Genomic DNA, 19,215 nt, shown 5'->3' with positions numbered 1-19,215 from the left:
GCTTCCGCAATGGATTAGTCCACTGAGACAGGAGTGAATCAGACAGGTGTCTCATGTGCAATAGATTAGTTATATTTATATGCCACTACTCGACAAAAAAAAATCTTGGTCAACCAACAGCCTATCGACCAAATAATCGACTAAATGGGGTCAGCCTTAAACCGATAGCACAACCGAGACCACCTGTATCGAACAGCAGGGAAAAAAAGTCAGGCTGGGAGTTAAGTCACACTGGCCCAATTACACCGAGTCTGCTGGAGTCTATATTTGACTGTCTGGCTCGGGAGCCAGAGCCAGTTAACCCAAACCTATCCCTTCAACTCTCTCCCCCAGGGAAAGTTACAAGACTTGCCGCGGCTCATATTTCACGTGAATGTGCAAATGTAACTTCCCCCTACACCCATCGCACCCACCTCAAACACAAGTCACGGCAACCAACAGCACCGACTTTAGAATATCAAAACACTTTCCGGGGTGTCTACAAGATAGGAAGAGTACGACATAATGAGAAAAAAAGGGATACAAGATATTAAATTGGCTAATGTATGACTAATGCCCGACCAAAGTAAAAGAGTAGAGTGTGTGTGTGTGTGAGCCAGCCAAAGGTCAGACAGGATTAAAGTATTTCTCCCTCCTCCATTCGTGAGACACTGCATTGCAGTGGGAACCAGCTGCTTGTGGCAGGCCCAGATAAGAGCCTGTGGAGTTGTGTGTTTGTCGCTGATAGAGCCGGGTACACAACCGCCTAAAGGAGGGGAACATGACATACATCCTTCTGCTATCGGTTTCTTCAAACAGACTCATGTTTCGTGCCTTTGCACTGAGCCCGGCTGCTGCATGGCAGCGGGAATGCAGAGCTGTTGCACATTGAGCAATCGCACAGGTTTCCTTCCACCCTTTTCACTGCACAACAGTTAGGCTTATCATCTAAAATAAATATGTTTTCACAGTCCAGAGATCCAATTATGAAGAGTGCAGCATCACACGCTTTAGTACAGGCCTACATATGGGCACTGTGGCCTGAACAAGCCAGTTGTCTGTCATGCCAATGTCTTTTTTTCCAAGGAAAACAAGTTATCGTACCACTTCTACTAATCTGCGTGCCAGTTATGATTTTCATATGCACATTTTCGTGGAACATTTTGATCTCATTTATAATCAAGTCATCATATCTAAAATAAATAAAATCAATGTTATGTGGTTAATCAAAATTCTATCTAAATGAAAATGATACAAATCTAAAAGTAACTTCTATTGCTTTGCCAATATGTAAATATTGCCTTCATACACTACATTCGGAAAGTATTCAGACCCATTCACTTTGTCCACATTTTGCTATGTTACAGCCTTATTCTAAAATGGATGAAATAGTCCCCCCCCCTCATCAAGTTCACTTGTTGTGCCCAAAACAGTTCTCATTTGTATTATGGCACTAAGATGCGAGCTGCGACATTCTGGCAAATACGGCCCACAGTGGAAAATAAAACACTGGCAAGATCAGGACCGACAACAGGCCTGCTCTCAACAGGAGCAAATCGATAACTCACTGCTGGATCACCACCACAATCCACAGTCACGGCATTCATCACAGATCTCTCAATTTTACACGAGATTGCAAGGTTTAGCCTAAAAACTACGAAAAATGATCTAGGTCATTTATTTTTTTTCCAACTGAAGGAACTTTGATCCAATATCAAAAACAACAACAAAGTATTGATTGGCATGTAGGCCTAAAGTCATTCAACAACCTTGGCACTAAGTTTGTTTTCCAGTAAAGGTGAAAACATTGATTACACAAGGACAGGATATAGGCTAAGGCTCAAAAGGGTATATAAGGGACTTGCCTAAAATAAACAGCAGTAGCACTAACAATTGTAGATCTGAGGATTATCTGAACATTTCTTGTCTTTGAAGACATGAATGAATGAAATAACCCAAATAACAATTTGGGTATAGTTTGCTTGAGATACACGAAGGGGAGAGGAAAGCAACATCTTTAGGAATGAAGAGTAGCTGGCTGCAACTGATTGGTCTATGCATTTCAACCTTCATATTTCACCACGATGACCAACTAACCCAGACTGAATGCCAGATTCTCGCTGAAGGTCAAGCATGCTTGTGACCATGGAAAGCATTGACAAACAAAAATAACTTACTTGACCTAAGCCTACATAGACCTATTAGAATAAAAGTATGAGTGACATACAAGATCAAATATGTTTGGAAGGTTGTGTTAAAATGTGTGTTAAAATTATAGTGTAAAGTACCACTCAGTCTCAATTTCAGAAATATATTCCACGTCCATGCCCTCTTTAGGATTTTCGATGATGACCTAAAATTGTCTCTCTTTAGTCCTGTGTTGAGGCCAGCATTGCTAGCTCACAACCTCAATATCCAGTTGTTGGCAAACCTCAGATTATTAACTGGTTTACCTCGGCGGTAGGTAGGCTATTTCCCAGGTTGTGTTTTATTGTGAGAGCTGGGGGAGTAAGATTTCCAATGTATACATAGCACATGGGAAATAAACGTGAATCTTGTTATCAGAATCAGGACAGGAGCATACCCAGGTCAGGGCCAGGGTGACCCTGGCAATCCCTGACTAGTGTGAAGGGCAAAGTAAACATCCCTGTTTCAGGACCCTGTCTTTCAAAAATAATTTATAAAAATCCAAATAACTTCACAGATCTTCATTGTAGAATGTTTAAAAAATGTTTCCCATGCTTGTTCAATGAACCATAAACAATTAATGAACATGCACCTGTGGAACGGTCGTTAAGACACTAACAGCTTACAGAGGGTAGGCAATTAAGGTCAGAGTTATGAAAACTTAGGACACTAAATAGGCCTTTCCACTGACTCCGAAAAACACCAGAAGAAAGATGCCCAGGGTCCCTGCTCATCTGCAGGAAAATGCCTTAGGCATGCTGCAAGGACGCATGAGGACTGCAGATGTTGCTAGAGCAATAAATAAAGCGCTACAGGGAGATAGGACGGACAGCTGATCGTCCTTGCAGTGGCAGACCACGTGTAACAACACCTGCACAGGATCGGTATATCCGAACATCACACCTGCGGGACAGGTACAGGATGGCAACAACAACTGCCCGATTATCACCAGGAACGCTCACTCCCTCCATCAGACCGCAGACTGTCCGTAATAGGCTGAGAGAGGCTGGACTGAGGGCTTGTAGGCCTGTTGTAAGGCAGGTCCTCACCAGACATCACCAGCAACAACGTTGCCTATGGGCACAAACCGTCGCTGGACCAGACAGGACTGGCAAAAAGTGCTCTTGACTGACGAGTCAAGGTTGTGTCTCACCAGGGGTGATGGTCGGATTCGCATTTATCGTCGAAGGAATGAGCGTTACACCGAGGCCTGTACTCTGGAGCGGGATCGTCTTGGAGGTGGAGGGTCCGTCATGGTCTGGGGTGGTGTGCCACAGCATCATCGGACTGAGCTTGTTGTCATTGCAGGCAATCTCAACGCTGTGCGTTACAGGAAAGACATTCACCTCCCTCATGTGGTACCCTTCCTGCAGGCTCATCCTGACATGACCCTCCAACATGACAATGCCACCAGTCATACTTCTCATTCTGTGCATAATTTCCTGTAAGAAAGGAATGTCAGTGTTCTGCCATGGCCAGCGAAGAGCCAGGATCTCAATCCCATTGAGCACATTTGGGACCTGTTGGATCGGAGGGTAAGTTCCCAGAAATGTCTGGGAACTTGCAGGTGCCTTGGTGGAAGAGTAGGGTAACATCTCACAGCAAGAACTGGCTAATCTGGTGCAGTCCACGAAGAGGAGATGCACTGCAGAACTTAATGCAGCTGGTGGCCACACCAGATACGGACTGTTAATTTTGATTTTGACCCCCCCACCCCTTTTGTTCAGGGACACATTATTCCATTTATTTTAGTCACATGTCTGTGGAACTTGTTCAGTTTGTCTCAGTTATTGAATCTGATGGTCATATAAATATTTACACATGTTAATAAGTCTGCTGAAAATAAACTCAGTTGACAGTGAGAGGACGTTCCTTTTTTTGTTGAGTTTAGTAGGACAGTTCTACCACACCTTAATGAAATGCCTATATTTAAACAGGCAATTCATTTTGGTGTTTTCCACCACCTTGACAAAGTATATAGTCCTTAAACCCACAAAAAGGGAGATTACATGAAGATGTCGGGTGCATTTCTCTGCCCAGGCAAGAACTTACAATTATCATGGTCCACAAACACCAACACAGTCTTGAAGGCATGACAACGCCTCTTCCCCCTGAGGAGGCTGAATGGGCACTCAGATCCTCTAGAGAGCATCTTGACTGGCTGCATCACTGCTTGGTATGGCAAGGCGTCAAGCTCCCTGCCATTCAGGACCTCTATATCAGACATTGTCTGAGGAAGACCACCCAACTCAGACCGTTCCAGCTGCTACCGCACGGCAAGCGGTACTGATGCACCAAGACTGGAACAAAACTGGACCCTGAACCGCTCCTACCCCCAAGCCATAAGACTGATGAATAGTTAATTATCCAATAGCTAACTGGACATTCTGCATTGACTCTATTTGCAATGAACTCTTGACTCAACACATACGCTGCTGCTACTGTTTATTATTCATCCTGCTACTAAGTCATTATTTTATCCCTACCTATTTGTAAATACACTACATGACCAAAGGTATGTGGACACTTCTTTGAACATCTCATTCCAAAATAATGGGCATTAATATGGAGTTGGTCCCCCTTCGCTGCTATAACAGCCTCCACTCTTCTGGTAAAGCTTTCCACTAATGTTGGACCATTACGGTGGGAACTTGCTTTCATTCAGCCACAAGAGCATTCGTGAGGTTTGGCACAACCTTGTCAGACACGTCCGTAGCCATGAAGTGCTTTGAAAAGCTGGTAATGGCTCACATCAACACCATTATCCCAGAAACCCTAGACCCACTGCAATTTGCATACCGCCCAAACAGATCCACAGATAATGCCATCTCTATTGCACTCTACACTGCCCTTTCACACCTGGACAAAAGGAACACCTATGTGAGAATGCTATTCATTGACTACAGCTCAGTGTTCAACACCATAGTACCCTCAAAGCTCATCGCTAAGCTAAGGATCCTGGGACTAACCTCCCTCTGCAACTGGATCCTGGACTTCCTGACGAGCCGCCCTCAGGTGGTGAGGGTAGGTATTAGAGGTCGACCGATTATGATTTTTCAACGCCGATACCGATTATTGGAGAATCCAAAAAAGCTGATACCGATTAATCGGCCGATTTTTATTTATTTATTTGTAATAAGGACAATTACAACAATACTGAATGAACACTTATTTTAACTTAATATAATAGATCAATAAAAATCGGTTTAGCCTCAAATAAATAACGAAACATGTTCAATTTGGTTAAAATAATGCAAAAACAAAGTGCTGGAGAAGTAAAAGTGTAAATATGTGCCATGTAAAAAAGCTAACGTTTGAGTTCCTTGCTCAGAACATGAGAACATATGAAAGTTGGTGGTTCCTTTTAACCTGAGACTTCAATATTCCAAGGTAAGAGGTTTTAGGTTGTAGTTAGTATAGTATTTATGGGACTATTTCTCTCTATACCATTTGTATTTCATATACCTTTGACTATTGGATGTTCTTATAGGCACTATAGTATTGCCAGTGTAACAGTATAGCTTCCGTCTCTCTCCTCGCTCCTCCCTGGGCTCGAACCAGGAACACATCGACAACAGCCACCCTCGAAGCAGCTTTACCAATGCAGAGCAAGGGGAACAACTACTCCAAGTCTCAGAGAGAGTGACGTTTGAAACGTTATTAGCGCGCACCCCGCTAACTAGCTAGCCATTTCACATCGGTAACTCCAGCCATTAGGCTGATAGGCTTGAAGTCATAAACAGCGATGTGCTTGCGAAGAGCTGCTGGCAAAACGCATGAAAGTGTTGTTTGAATGAATGCTTATGAGCCTGCTGCTGCCTACCATCGGTCAGTAAGACTGCTCTATCAAATCATAGTCTTAATTATAACATAACACAGAAAAATACAAGCCTTTAGTCATTAATATGGTAGAATCCAGAAACTATAATTTCAAAAACAAAACGTTTATTATATCAGTGAAATAAGGAACCGTTTGGTATTTTATCTAACGGGTGGCATCCATAAGTCTAAATATTCTTGTTACATTACCTTCAATGTTATGTCATAATTACCTAAAATTCTGGCAAATTAATTTGCAATGAGCCAGGCTGCCCAAACTGTTGCATATACCCTGACTCAGCGTGCAAGAGAAGTTACACAATTTCACCTGGTTAATATTGCCTGCTAACCTAGATTTCTTTTAGCTAAATATGCAGGTTTAAAAATATATACTTCTGTGTATTGATTTTAAGAAAGGCAATGGTGTTTATGGCTAGGTACACGTTGGAGCAACGACAGTCCTTTTTCGTGAATGCCCACTGCATCGATTATATGCAACGCAGGACGTGGTAGATAAACTAGTAATATCATCAACCATGTGTAGTTATAACTAGTGATTATGATTGATTGATTTTTATAAGATAAGTAATGCTAGCTAGCAACTTACCTTAGCTTGCTGCATTCGCGTAACAGGCATTCTCCTCGTGGAGTGCAACGAGAGGCAGGTGGTTATAGCGTTGGACTAGTTAACGGTAAGGTTGCAAGATTGGATCCCCCGAGCTGACAATGTGAAAATCTGTCATTCTGCCCCTGAACAAGGCAGTTAACCCACCGTTCCTAGGCCGTCATTGAAAATAAGAATGTGTTCTTAACTGACTTGCCTAGTTAAATAATAGGTATAAAAATATATATATATATTTTTTTAATCGGCAAAATCGGTGCAAAAAATACCGATTTCCGATTGTTATGAAAACTTGAAATCGACCCCTAATTAATTGGCCATTCCGATGAATCGGTCAACCTCTAGTAGGTATCAACACATCTGCCACGCTGATCCTCAACACTGGAGCCCCTCAGGGGTGCGTGCTCAGTCCCCTCCTGTACTCCCTGTTCACCCATGACTGCATGGCCAGGCACAACTCCAACACCATCATTAAGTTTGCAGACGACACAACAGTGGTAGGCCTGATCACTGACAACGACGAGACAGCCTATAGGGAGGCGGTCAGAGACCTGGCCGGGTGGTGCAAGAATAACAACCTATCCCTCAACATAACCAAGACTAAGGAGATGATTGTGGACTACAGGAAAAGGAGGACCGAGCACACCCCCATTCTCATCGACGGGGCTGTAGTGGAGCAGGTTGAGAGCTTCAAGTTCCTTGGTGTCCACATCACCAACAAACTAGAATGGTCCAAACATAAAAAGACAGTCGTGAAGAGGGCACAACAAAGCCTATTCCCCCTCAGAAAAACTAAAAAGAACTGGCATGGGTCCTCAGATTCTCAAGCTCTACAGCTGCAACATCGAGAGCATCCTGACAGGTTGCATCACTGCCTGGTATGGCAATTGCTCGGCATCCAACCGCAAGGCACTACAGAGGGTAGTGCGTATGGTCCAGTACATCACTGGGGCTAAGCTGCCTGCCATCCAGGACCTCTATACCAGGCAGTGTCAGAGGAAGGCCATAAAAATGGTCAAAGACCCCAGCCACAGACTATTCTCTCTAGTACCGCATGGCAAGCGGTACCGGTGTGCCAAGTCTAGGACAAAAAGGCTTCTCAACAGTTTTTACCCCCAAGCCATAAGACCCCTGAACAGGTAATCAAATGGCTACCCAGACTTTTTGCATTGTTTGCCCCCCTTTAACGCTGCTGCTACTCTCTGTTTATCATACATGTATAGTCACTTTAACCATATCTACATGTACATACTACCTCAATCAGCCCGACTAACCGGTGCCTGTATATAGCCTCGCTACTGTTATTTTTCACTGTCTTTTTACTGTTGTTTTTATTTATTTACTTAATACCTGTTTTGCACTGTTGGTGAGAGCCTGTAAGTAAGCATTTCACTATAAGGTATACCTACACCTGTTGTATTCGGCGCACATGACAAATACATTTTGATTTGAGCCAGGTCGGAAGTGCATCGCGTGACACACCCCCATAAGTTAACATATCTTGGTCCCACTGATCCTGCCCCATGGTAACGACATGTCGCATGAACTTTGTATAGTTTGCATGCTGCATATATGACTAGCAACATTATAATACTCACAAGGTAAGAATTAGTATAGTTATTAATCATGGCGCCCTTGCAGTCACCTGGTCCCCCCCAGCTGTGAAGCGTTAGCAAGCTAGCTTCGCTAGTAGGTTTGGTAGCTACCTAACGTTAAACTCAACTCACCTGTCCAAATTCTGTTGCATTACCAATGCGATATCTTCCGACATATAGCCAATAAATGTAAAACAACACTTCAAAACGTTTTGAGTGTCTAACGATGCAGGTCAGTCGGCTAGCTTGGCCTTGTTGAAAGCGGCGAGGCCTTCGAATAGTTTAGCTGGCTGGCTAGCTTGTTGGTTAGCCGAAATAAAGTAACTTCAACTATAAGTCAATTCCTTTGCGGTCATTCTAAATAATGCATTACTATTCGACGCTTCGCCTGCGGTTTCACGTTAATATTTTGCTAAAAAACAAGTAATACTTTGTTTATCATTAATGCATCGCTGTGACAACTTGACTCCATTGACTGCCTGTCTCTGAGGTGATGCGCTCTGCGTCACTAACAATAACAAGCCCGTCAGAGGCTGTGAAATCATACGTTTACAAGATGCCTGGGATATGTAGTCCGACCACATTTTTCTTCTCCTTCGTGTGGCCAAAGAATTATCAAATTAATGCTCTAACTTGAATAACGGACCTAAGAGGCACTACGGCTACTTGGGCAGACTACCATCATGAAGATACACATATGGCTACAGAATACTTCATATTGCGGTAGGCTGCATATATTATACCTAGCTGTCAGTAGCGTTTCAGGCCATACGCTTCGGGAGTGCATGCCACTGAGTGCATCGCATTTATTGGCTAAGTTGTATCTCTATTGGCGACATTTTCTCTGTTAAAATGACTGCAAAATGTTGCAACAAGGGCTTTGCAGTCATGGAAGATATTGGGCAAGTGTCGTCTGGGTACAATTTTTCATAATTACATGGGTCTGTGGTTTGGTGAGGAAAAGCAACCTCGTCTAATGATGATCCAATCAGACTGTATAATGTTGCAGAAAAATTGACATTTTGAAACCCCGTCATTAAATAGATGTCCTCGTTAAATACTAGACTACTTTTATGCAACAAAAAAAAATGCATAGGTCTACATTTAAAATAAAAGCTTACCAAAATGATTGCTTTATTTTCGACCAAACTTTGCATTCTGGAGGAGTACACTAAAACTATGAAACTACATTTCCCTGAAGCCTCTGCATCATCCATGCGCTTCAGTCAATCAGCTGTTGAAGCAACTACTGACTACCTCCGCGCAAGGGTAGCTCATTTGTCATATCTAAACGCAGACGAGGCAAACAGAAATAGCCATATTTACAGTCCCAAAAGGTGAACGATTAAGGTAAATTTAATGTCATGTGAAACAAAAACCGACAAGGGTGTGCATGCGGTTGTTGCCGTGTTTGTTTGGTGGTATCTGTACAGTTGTAGATTAGGGGCTGGTGGATATGAATGTATTAATAGCCCGCTTGTGAATGTATTGACTATCTTGTATAACCAACGCGTAGGAAAAATACGACTTTTAGATAGTCAGATTTGGTGTGTTGCTTTTCTTTTAGGCTGGTAAACTGCACCTATATTGATTAGGCTACTTGATGACCTTGAATTGGCAACGTTTATGCGTCGAGGAGAAAACAATGACTAACTGGGTGTCCAGAATGCTGTGCAATATTTTGCATATATTTTTCTCCGATAAGTGTACCTCACACCTCTTAGAAATATTCAGGAAGTCTGAGAATTAAAATAATGTGCTCAACCTAAATTTGACACAGCCTACTGCGTGTGTGAGTCGTTTTAGCCTATTCCCGAATACCTTCTAAATTCCACCATATGTGGCTTTATTATAGGCCAGAGTTGTTATCTCTAATGATTCATAATTAAAATGGACAAAACCATGCAATCTCATAGCTCTCATTCAAGTGTGACTGTGCACGGCAGTCAGAATGGTTTTGATATGAGTAAATTGATACTGTTCTCAATTGATCAGCGAAAGACCTCATTATGTTTATAATGATGCAAACGGGACGCCCAGAATAAACGTATAGTGTATGATAGACCATACACTATTAGGAAAACCAAATGCAATACAGCAGGCTATACATTATAAATATTTTTGTTTTATCAATGCCGACGGAACACAAATGCAGACATGCATGAAAGAAGGGGCGAAATACATAGCCAAGGGTATTCTATCGAAACCTGAAGAGAATCTGTCATAGTATGAAAAGGGTCTTAGGCTTTTCCAAACGTAGATATCTAGATAGGCGTGGCCTCTGTTTTAGCACCCATTTGCACCCTACTCAGAAAATGAGCAAATAAAAAGGAGACAGGCAAATTGACCAAGTTTAATGCAATAATTGAATCTGCCGCTAATCGTAATCTTTATAACGTTCATGCTTTTAGGGTGAAGCTAGTAGCCTCCCTATGTAGCAAGCCGTTCTGTCAAGTCGCCTAAAATATAGAACATGTCCAGCCTACTAGGCTGATGTCATACAAAAATAGTCGCCTATAAGTGCGTCATATCTATAGCTACTGCAGCAATCATTGACGCAGAAACTTAAGGAGAAGTGCCTTGCTCGTTCCATACGAAATAGCTATCTCTCTCCATTTTTCTATGAAGTGGGTTGGTCAAGGTGGCGTGTCTCTTTAACCTTTTTTGAAGGACGCAGCAGCTGTATTTATTGACGTATGCAAATTAATTCAGGGGTGGTTCTCGTGAGAAAAAAAACAGGAACAAGAATCAGTTTCACATTGTAGTTCGGAGTTGCTGGGTGAAGGAAAGGAAAACGATACGTGGCGAATATTGGTGAATGTCGGTATCCTCCACGTGTATTTCCCGCATAGCCTACATCTGAGTGGAGCGCTGGCGTCCGAAAGGGTGAAACTATTGAATCTCTTGTTTTAGTGCACTTTATTGTGTCACATCGGTAGTCTTCGATTTTGTTTGCTGAATGGGTGATCACGAATTCGCATTGCAATTGGCTTGCAGCAGAAAAAATACACTCTTGAGTTCTATAAAATATCATAACAACCCTGCGAGCCTAGTCTATGACATTCTCAATAATATCTCGACTCTGTTTTCCACCGTTTCAGCTCAGCAAACCATGCAGGATGATTTACTGATGGACAAAAACAAAGCCCAACCTCATCAGCAGCAAGATCCAACCGTAGAACCTCCCTCCACCCCGACCCCCTCGGAACCCCCTACATCAGAGGAGAGCCCATCCAGTGTGAGCAACCAAGCAGCTTCAGCTCTCAACAAAGAGAAAGTGCTGATGGAGTCTCCGATCCTGCCGGGTTTAAATTTTCATCAGCCGCAGGAAACCGGTGGCACCCTGTCCCCCTCATTTGGTAGCACTTGGTCCACTGGAACCACAAACACCGTGGACGACAATTTTTTTCAAGGAATACCCTCAGTGAACGGAACAATGCTTTTCCAGAACTTCCCCCATCACGTCAATCCGGTATTTGGAGGCAATTTCTCACCTCAGCTTGGCTTGGCACAGTCTCAGCAGCAAGCCCAACAACAGCAGCAGCCACCGCCGCAGCAACGGAGATCCCCTGTTAGCCCCAACCAAGGTCCTTTTCCACAGAGAAACGCATACAGTCACCAGTCTGTCATGAATAGCAAGGCTTCTTCACCTGCCTCATCTTCGGGTTGGAATAATCACCAGAATACCGCTTGGAGCACAGCCTCCAATCCTTGGAGCGGTCTCCAGGCAGGCAGGGACCCGCGGAGAGCTGTAGGAGTCGGGGTTGGCGTGGGGGTCGGTGTAGGGGTGCCGTCTTCCATGAACCCCATCTCCCCGATGAAAAAGCCATATTCCAGCAATGTTATAGCACCCCCAAAATTCCCGAGAGCTGGTCCCCTCACCCCGAAATCCTGGATGGAGGACAACGCCTTTAGGACGGACAACAGCAACAATATGATGCCTTTTCAGGTATGTTTGGATGTATAATAAGTAGCCTAACCTTTTAATCCAATTTGAAACATTTTCATAATAAACATGTCAATTCATGTCAATTAAACGCAAGTGTGTTAGAAGATGATTATGGTAATGTCTTCATGTTGACATCATGAGAGCGAGAGAGAGCATCTTACACTGCAGAAATAGCCTATAGCCATATGTATAGTCTACTCACAGGTTGCATTTAAAACACTCCCAGAGTGAGCTGGCAAAATATGCAAGAAAAGTAACCATTTTTTGCAATAACCATAGCTATAGACTAACAGAGTTCTCCATCTCTGTCAACAAACTAGGTCTATAGCCTACGGTTTCAAGCATTCTACCAAATAATATCGCAGTTGCAAATGAGAACCGGTTCTCAACTAGCCTACCTGGTTAAATAAAGGTGAAATAATCAAATAAAAAATGTACGGGCTGTGTTGAACATTAAGCTATGTTGAATATTCTTCATGTAAATGGTTCAAGAAAAAGAGGAAATACTTTGATTTTAGTCTCCTGCAACCCATACGGGCACCTGTTCAGATCATTAAAACATTGTAACTCTTAATTATGACAATGTTTAATTTGAAGAAGTGTCACAATGGATTGTTGAGTAGGCCTATGTGATTAATGAATTATGAAGTCATAATATTGATTACGCTATGATGACCTAATAATAAGGTTGTTATGCAGGCTATGCATCATGTCTTATTTTCCATTGGTGGACTGACTAGATTGAAAAACGGCTCTGGAGGTCACATCCTACACTAATCCTTGTGAAAATCATTGCAATTATTGAGGAAAATGAATGTATGTATTTTGTAATAGCGCTTAAAGGGCAAACTGCTCGTATGTGATTGGCTATTTGTAGTCTAGTGTGTGGTGGGTCTTCAACACACTGCTGAGCTGCGTGCTGCTGTCATATGATGATGGAGTACTTTGTAACCAAATTATTATGAAAGTATCCGCTTCGCTATAAGTTATTAGTCATAATTATGTTGTAACAAAGTGACATTTGAAACATTGTTGCAACTCTCCTATATCAGTTCACCCTCTCCTGTTTTACTAGTTTGTAAATGAATTATGTTCTGACTGCGTAAACTCTTTACTTTGATGTCACTATAGCCTAATGTGCCGTGACAGTATCACATGACTTCAATTATAATATTTGGACAAGTAGTTAATTATTTTCAGTCCTAGTTATTTTTGAAAGCCTGTAGACAGAAATGAAAGAATTGAAATAGGCTTCAGCCGCTTGACAACCAAGTAATTAACCGTGTCTGGTCAGTAAATTGTGACTCTATAGAATATTTAATTGTAGGCAACCTATGTAAAAAATAAAATAATTTTTTTTTTTTTAAATGTCATTGTAGGGTATTTTAGCTAGGCCAAAGCTGAAAGGGGTAAGGTGCCTTTTTGAGGCATTAACTGAATTATTTCAAGCAAGTATTTTACTATAGAATGTCAGTCTCACATTTTCCATGCCTAGTTTGCTAGCACTGCAGTGGAGATAACCTAGAAGTCATGTGTGCTGTTAGTCAGTGATCGGTGCTGTCTCAGCGCAGCCTTATCAGATGTCTACGGCTTCCTCAGACACAAACCAATTAAATGCTATTCCATCTTCCCATTCTTTTTAGGCTATCACTTGGGCCCGATATATCTCCTTGTTCAAAAGCAGAGACAAAGGCATTGTTTAATGGAGATATATAGGCCTTGTAGTACTTTACACCGATACCTATGCCATTTTTGTTCCTGCTTATTGTGACTGACGGTTTGTGAGTGGGGACTTACGTTAGTTAGCACAAGACTTACCACAAAACCTACAAGCAACGCAGCATTTCTGTCACTGCTAACAATGCAGACTTCATTTCTTTTAAACTCATTGCAGCAGTTTTCCCATACAGTACTTTATGTTCTGTGAAGCCCCTTTGTCTCCAACACCATGAACAGATAGTGACTCAAGCATTGTAACTACCCAATGTCCAGGACTCACAGACAACCAGTTATTGGAAAGTATTTTTCAGTGAAAACATTTGAAGTTGTGACAGCTTAGGGCCTAGGTGCTCTCATTTACAGATTGTGTCAGAAGAATATTCACAATTACTAGCAGATGCGATCACACAATGGAGTCATCTCTCATTACTAGTTTGTTCTCCAATATTGTGTCTGATATAGTAAATGTGTATTGTACAGGCTGCTTTGAACATGCTCCAACCTCAGAAATAGGTGAATCTACTCACCGAGTTAATCTACTCACTAAATAGTTAACCAAATAGCTACCCCGGACTATCTGCATTGACCCTCTTTGCACTCATCTGATACGCTGCTTCTACTGTTTTATTATCTATTGTGTCGCCTAGTCACTTTATCCCGACATGGACAGTTGAAGTCGGAAGTTTACATGCACTTAGGATGGAGTCATGGAAACTCGTTTTTCCACCACTCCACAAATGACTTGTTAACAAGCTATCGTTTTGGCAAGGCGGTTAGGACATCTACTTTGTGCATGACACAAGTCATTTTTCCAACAATTGTTTACAGACAGATTATTTCACTTATTTCAATTCCAGTGGGTCAGAAGTTTACATACACTAAGTTGACTCTGCCTTTAAACACCTTGGAAAATTCCAGAAAATGTCATGGCTTCAGAAGCTTCTGATTGGCTAATTGACATCATTTGAGTCAATTGGAGGTGAACCTGTGCATGTATTTCAAGGCCTACCTTCAAACTCAGTGTCTCTTTGCTTGACATCATAGGAAAATCAAAATAAATCAGCCAAGACATCAGGAAAAAAAATTGTAGACCTCCACAAGTCTGGTTCATCCTTTCAAGCAATTTCCAAACGCCTGAAGGTATCACATTTATCTGTACAAACAATAGTACTCAAGTATAAACACCATGGGACAATGGTGTTTTCGCATCAATGTACTTTGGTGCGAAAAGTGCAAATCAATACCAGAACAACAGCAAAGGGCCTTGTGAAGATGCTGGAGGAAGCCGGTACAAAAGCATCTATATCCACAGTAAAACGAGTCCTATATCGACATAACTTAGAAGGCCGCTCAGCAAGGAAGAAGCCACTGCTCCCAAACAGCCGTAAAAAAGCCAGACTACGGTTTGCAACTGCACATGGGGACAAAGATCGTACTTTTTGGAGAAATGTCCTCTGGTCTGATGAAACAAAAATAGAACTGTTTGGCCATAATGACCATCGTTGTGTTTGGGGGGAAAAGGGGGATGCTTGCAAGATGAAGAACCCCATCCCAACCGTGAAGCATAGCATCATGTTGTGTGGGTGCTTTGCTGCAGGAGGGACTGGTGCACTTCACAAAATAGATGAAAGAAAATTATGTGGATATATTGAATCAACATCTCAAGACATCAGTCAGGAAGTTAAAGCTTGGTCGCAATTGGGTCTTCCAAATGGACAATGACCCCAAGCATACTTCCAAAGTTGTGGCAAAATGGCTTAAGGACAACAACGTCAAGGTATTGGAGTGGGCATCACAAAGCCCTGACCTCAATCTATAAAGAATTTGTGGGTAGAACTGAAAAGGCATGTGCGAGCAAGGAGGCCTACAAACCTGACTCAATTACACCAGCTCTGTCAGGAGGAATGGGCCAAAATTCACACAAATTACTGTGGAAGGCTACCCAAAACGTTTGACCCAAGTTAAACAATTTTAAAGGCAATGCTACCAAATACTAATTGAGTGTATGTAAACGTCTGACCCACTGGGAAGGTGATGAAAGAAATAAAAGCTGTAATTAATCATTCTCTCTACTATTATTCTGACATTCCACATTCTTAAAATAATGTGGTGATTCTAACTGACCTAAAACAGGGATTTTTTTGCTAGGATTAAATGTCAGGAATTGTGAAAAACTGAGTTTAAATGTATTTGGCTAAGACGTATGGAAACTTCTGACTTCAACTGTACATATTCACCTCAATTATCTCAACCCCCTGCACAACGACTCATTACAGGTACCCCGTGTATATAGCCAAGTTATTGTTACTCGTTGTGTATTTATCACTCATTTTATTTTTATATATTTTTCTCTGCGTTGTTGGGAAGTCCACACCTGTTGTTTACAAACCATGTGATTAATATTTAGTATTTTATTTGATGCTGTGTGCCAGATCAAGTCTACCTGCTATTCTTAATCTCTTTCCCATATACAGTATGTGACATGAATGCAGGGTGAGTCCTGGTTGTGCTGGCATGTGCTCATACCCAACCAACTGTTGTTAGCTGCTGGATAAAAGGTCAGGAATGTGTGGAATTCAACTTAACATGTCCAAGTTTTTTATTATTATTTATTTTTTTACCTTTATTTAACCAGGCAAGTCAGTTAAGAACAAATTCTTATTTTCAATGATGGCCTAGTAACAGCGGGTTAACTGCCTGTTCAGGGGCAGAACGACAGATTTGTACCTTGTCAGCTCGGGGGGTTTGAACTTGCAACCTTCCGGTTACTAGTCCAACGCTCTAACCACTAGGCTACCCTGCCGCCCCAAAGTCGCATGAGCATCTCAGAAGACACCTTCATTTGAAATGAGTCGACTTGACATTGGGTTCTAAGTTAACATATGGAATTGTTTTAAGATTGCCATACCATGGATCATTTATCCATTTTGAATTTTAGGACCCCTTAGGTATAAAAACAAAAGGTTGTCAAAATATAGAATTTGGCCTTTAATACTACAGCCCATAGAAGATTTTCGGGATGTCTCATGGTCTGACACACCGCTGTAGCTCAGCCACCTTCCACCGCAGATGCGGAAGGCTGACATAGGCAGATGTGGTGGATTACGACGATATCTCTAGCTTAAACTGAAGGATTTTGATTGGGATTTTTGTATTAAGTTACATAGATTGACGTAGGGGTGCTTCAATTGACTCTTAGATCTCTCTAAGATCTCTTGAAGACTCTTAGATCTCTCTGTGCACTGTACGGACAAACCAGATCCTTTTTGGACAGTGTTTCAAAGGCAGAGCCTCTCCCTCAGTTGATGGCAAAAATTAATGTCTGTCTCACAAACCTGTTAAAGGCCCAATGATGCTGTTTTATATCAATCTAAAATAGTGTCTCTGCATAAATTTAAGTACCCAACTGTAGATTTGACGCAACTCCCGCTCATGCAAACCTGCTGATTAGAAGGTCCTGTGTAGATTGACTTTTCAACCAGCAACTATCAGGAAATCACACTATTTAAATTTTTGCTGCAGACATTTATCTACCAAGAGTTCTTATCCTTAATCATCACGGCTGAACCCCCCCCCCGGCTGTATACAGTGCTGTATATTCATGCACCCCTCTGCCCTCAGAACAGCCTTAATTCGCCGGACATGGACTTTACAAAGTGCTGGCCCATGTAGACACCAATGCTTCCCATAGTCGTCAGGTTGGCTGGATGTCCTTTGGGTGGTGGATTATTCTTGATACAGATGGGAAACTGTTGAGCGTGACAAACCCAGCAGTGTTACAGTTTTTGACAGAAACCGGTGCGCCTTCAAAGGCACTTTAAATATTTTGTCTTGGCCATGAATGGCACACACACACAATCCATGTCTCAATTGTCTCAAGGCTTAAAAATCCTGTAACTTGTCTCCTCGCCTTCACCTACACTGATTGAAGTGGATTTAACAAGTGACATCAATAAGGGCACGGCCGGCCATCTCATTAGACAGGATTAGGCGGCCGCCTATGGCGGCAGATTGTTTTTGGTCAGTTTAGCTCGTCAATGTCAATTTCTTTCAAACGGCGGCATCTGAGCGCTTACGCCGCCCTTTGATAAGCAGTGTCCAATTTGTCAAAAGCGGGGCCCAAAATGTTTTGCTTGTCCGTTCCCAGCGCGCCTCTCCACGGTGTTGTTGGAGAGACGCATCTCTGCGGCGCTCCACCAATGTTCCGCCAGAACATAAATAATGTATCAGATATAGTATATGGTAGAAAGGGTATGTGACCTTTTCTGTTGCCTACAGGTTGGATATAAAATGTATGACAATGTAATGAGACGGACACTTTTTACATCATGCAGGTTTCTCCGATCAAGTAGCCTAAAACCTAAATGGCGCTCAATCAGATACAAAATGCGCTGTCATGTTAAACAAACAACATGTCCTGCAAACAGGACCGGTCAAATTAAAATGGACAATATGGAATGTACAATCTGTTGACCAGGAGTTACACCCCATTGTCATGATCAGTAGTTTGTATCTGTACATTGTTTTTGACAAGCTGATCATAGTGAAAAATAAAATGCTTCTGCATTTGTCGCTGTGTAATAAACACGCTGCAAATGGCCTCGCGACAACTCCTGATAAAGTTGGGTCATCTTTTATTGGTCCTGTCCGGATGTTGTTGTTTTGGTGTTTTACGAACAGTAGACTTACCACATAGATGGGCATTCATAAAATAAGATTTCCAGCAACACTGTAGGCTACACCTCAGTAAGTACGGACTGACGCTGACTCCTTTTGGACGTCTTTTTTTTGGTGCAGTTCCGGACCGGCCTTGATTTCGACATCCACGGACATGAATGTTTGGTCCCGCCCAAATCTGAACCAATCATTGACGTCAGATTTGGGCCAGACTTCTATAAATGTACTTATTTTCAACTTTCATTCAGAAGCAAAAATTAGCCCGATTTCAACATCTTTTAAAAAATATATATTTTTGATGTAACCTTTTATTTAACTAGGCAAGTCGGTTAAGAACACATTTTTATTTACAATGACTGCCTAACCCGGCCAAACCGGACGACACTGGGCCAATTGTGCGCCACCCTATGGGACAATCACGGCCGGATGTGATACAGCCTGGAATCGAAACAGGGATTGTAGTGACGTCTCTTGCACTGAGATGCGGTGCCTTCGACCCTGCGCCACTCGGGAGCCCAACATCCTGAAAATACATAACTTTCATTCAAAACTGGAAATTAGCCTGTTTTTTTACGTACAGAAAATATGCTTTTTCAACGTTCTAGGAAATATATTTTAAATGTATGGATAATACCTTTTCACATTCAATTCAGAACCTACATTTAACC

At 42.1% G+C, this 19,215-nt stretch overlaps 2 protein-coding genes across 6 annotated transcripts in view; one reads left to right on the top strand and one right to left on the bottom strand.

Annotated features, from left to right (window-relative positions):
- Positions 1 to 8,713, bottom strand: part of marchf5 (membrane-associated ring finger (C3HC4) 5) — a 56,484-nt gene extending 47,771 nt beyond the window's left edge. Inside the window, exon 1 of one of the 2 annotated variants that reach the window (XM_029640905.2) lies at positions 8,335 to 8,713. In XM_029640905.2, coding sequence (XP_029496765.1) covers positions 8,335 to 8,378 — 44 coding nt within the window. In that variant the 5' untranslated portion in view covers positions 8,379 to 8,713. The remainder of the gene's footprint in view (positions 1 to 8,334) is intronic. The other variant, XM_029640906.2, reaches the window with a different exon arrangement.
- An 85-nt stretch (positions 8,714 to 8,798) lies between these two features.
- The window catches only part of cpeb3 (cytoplasmic polyadenylation element binding protein 3), a 68,598-nt gene continuing 58,181 nt past the window's right edge, over positions 8,799 to 19,215 (top strand). The window contains exons 1-2 of one of the 4 annotated variants that reach the window (XM_029640898.2): positions 8,799 to 8,925; positions 11,304 to 12,151. In XM_029640898.2, coding sequence (XP_029496758.1) covers positions 8,886 to 8,925; positions 11,304 to 12,151 — 888 coding nt within the window. In that variant the 5' untranslated portion in view covers positions 8,799 to 8,885. Of the gene's footprint in view, positions 8,926 to 9,445; positions 9,553 to 10,780; positions 11,089 to 11,303; positions 12,152 to 19,215 lie in introns of those variants that run through there. The other 3 variants (XM_029640899.2, XM_029640900.2, XM_029640901.2) reach the window with 3 other exon arrangements.

The sequence above is a fragment of the Oncorhynchus nerka genome, linkage group LG28, assembly GCF_034236695.1.
Source record: "Oncorhynchus nerka isolate Pitt River linkage group LG28, Oner_Uvic_2.0, whole genome shotgun sequence".
NCBI lineage: Eukaryota > Metazoa > Chordata > Actinopteri > Salmoniformes > Salmonidae > Oncorhynchus > Oncorhynchus nerka.
The sequence above is the reverse complement of the archived record's forward strand: the minus strand, read 5'-3'. Positions and strand labels throughout refer to the sequence as shown.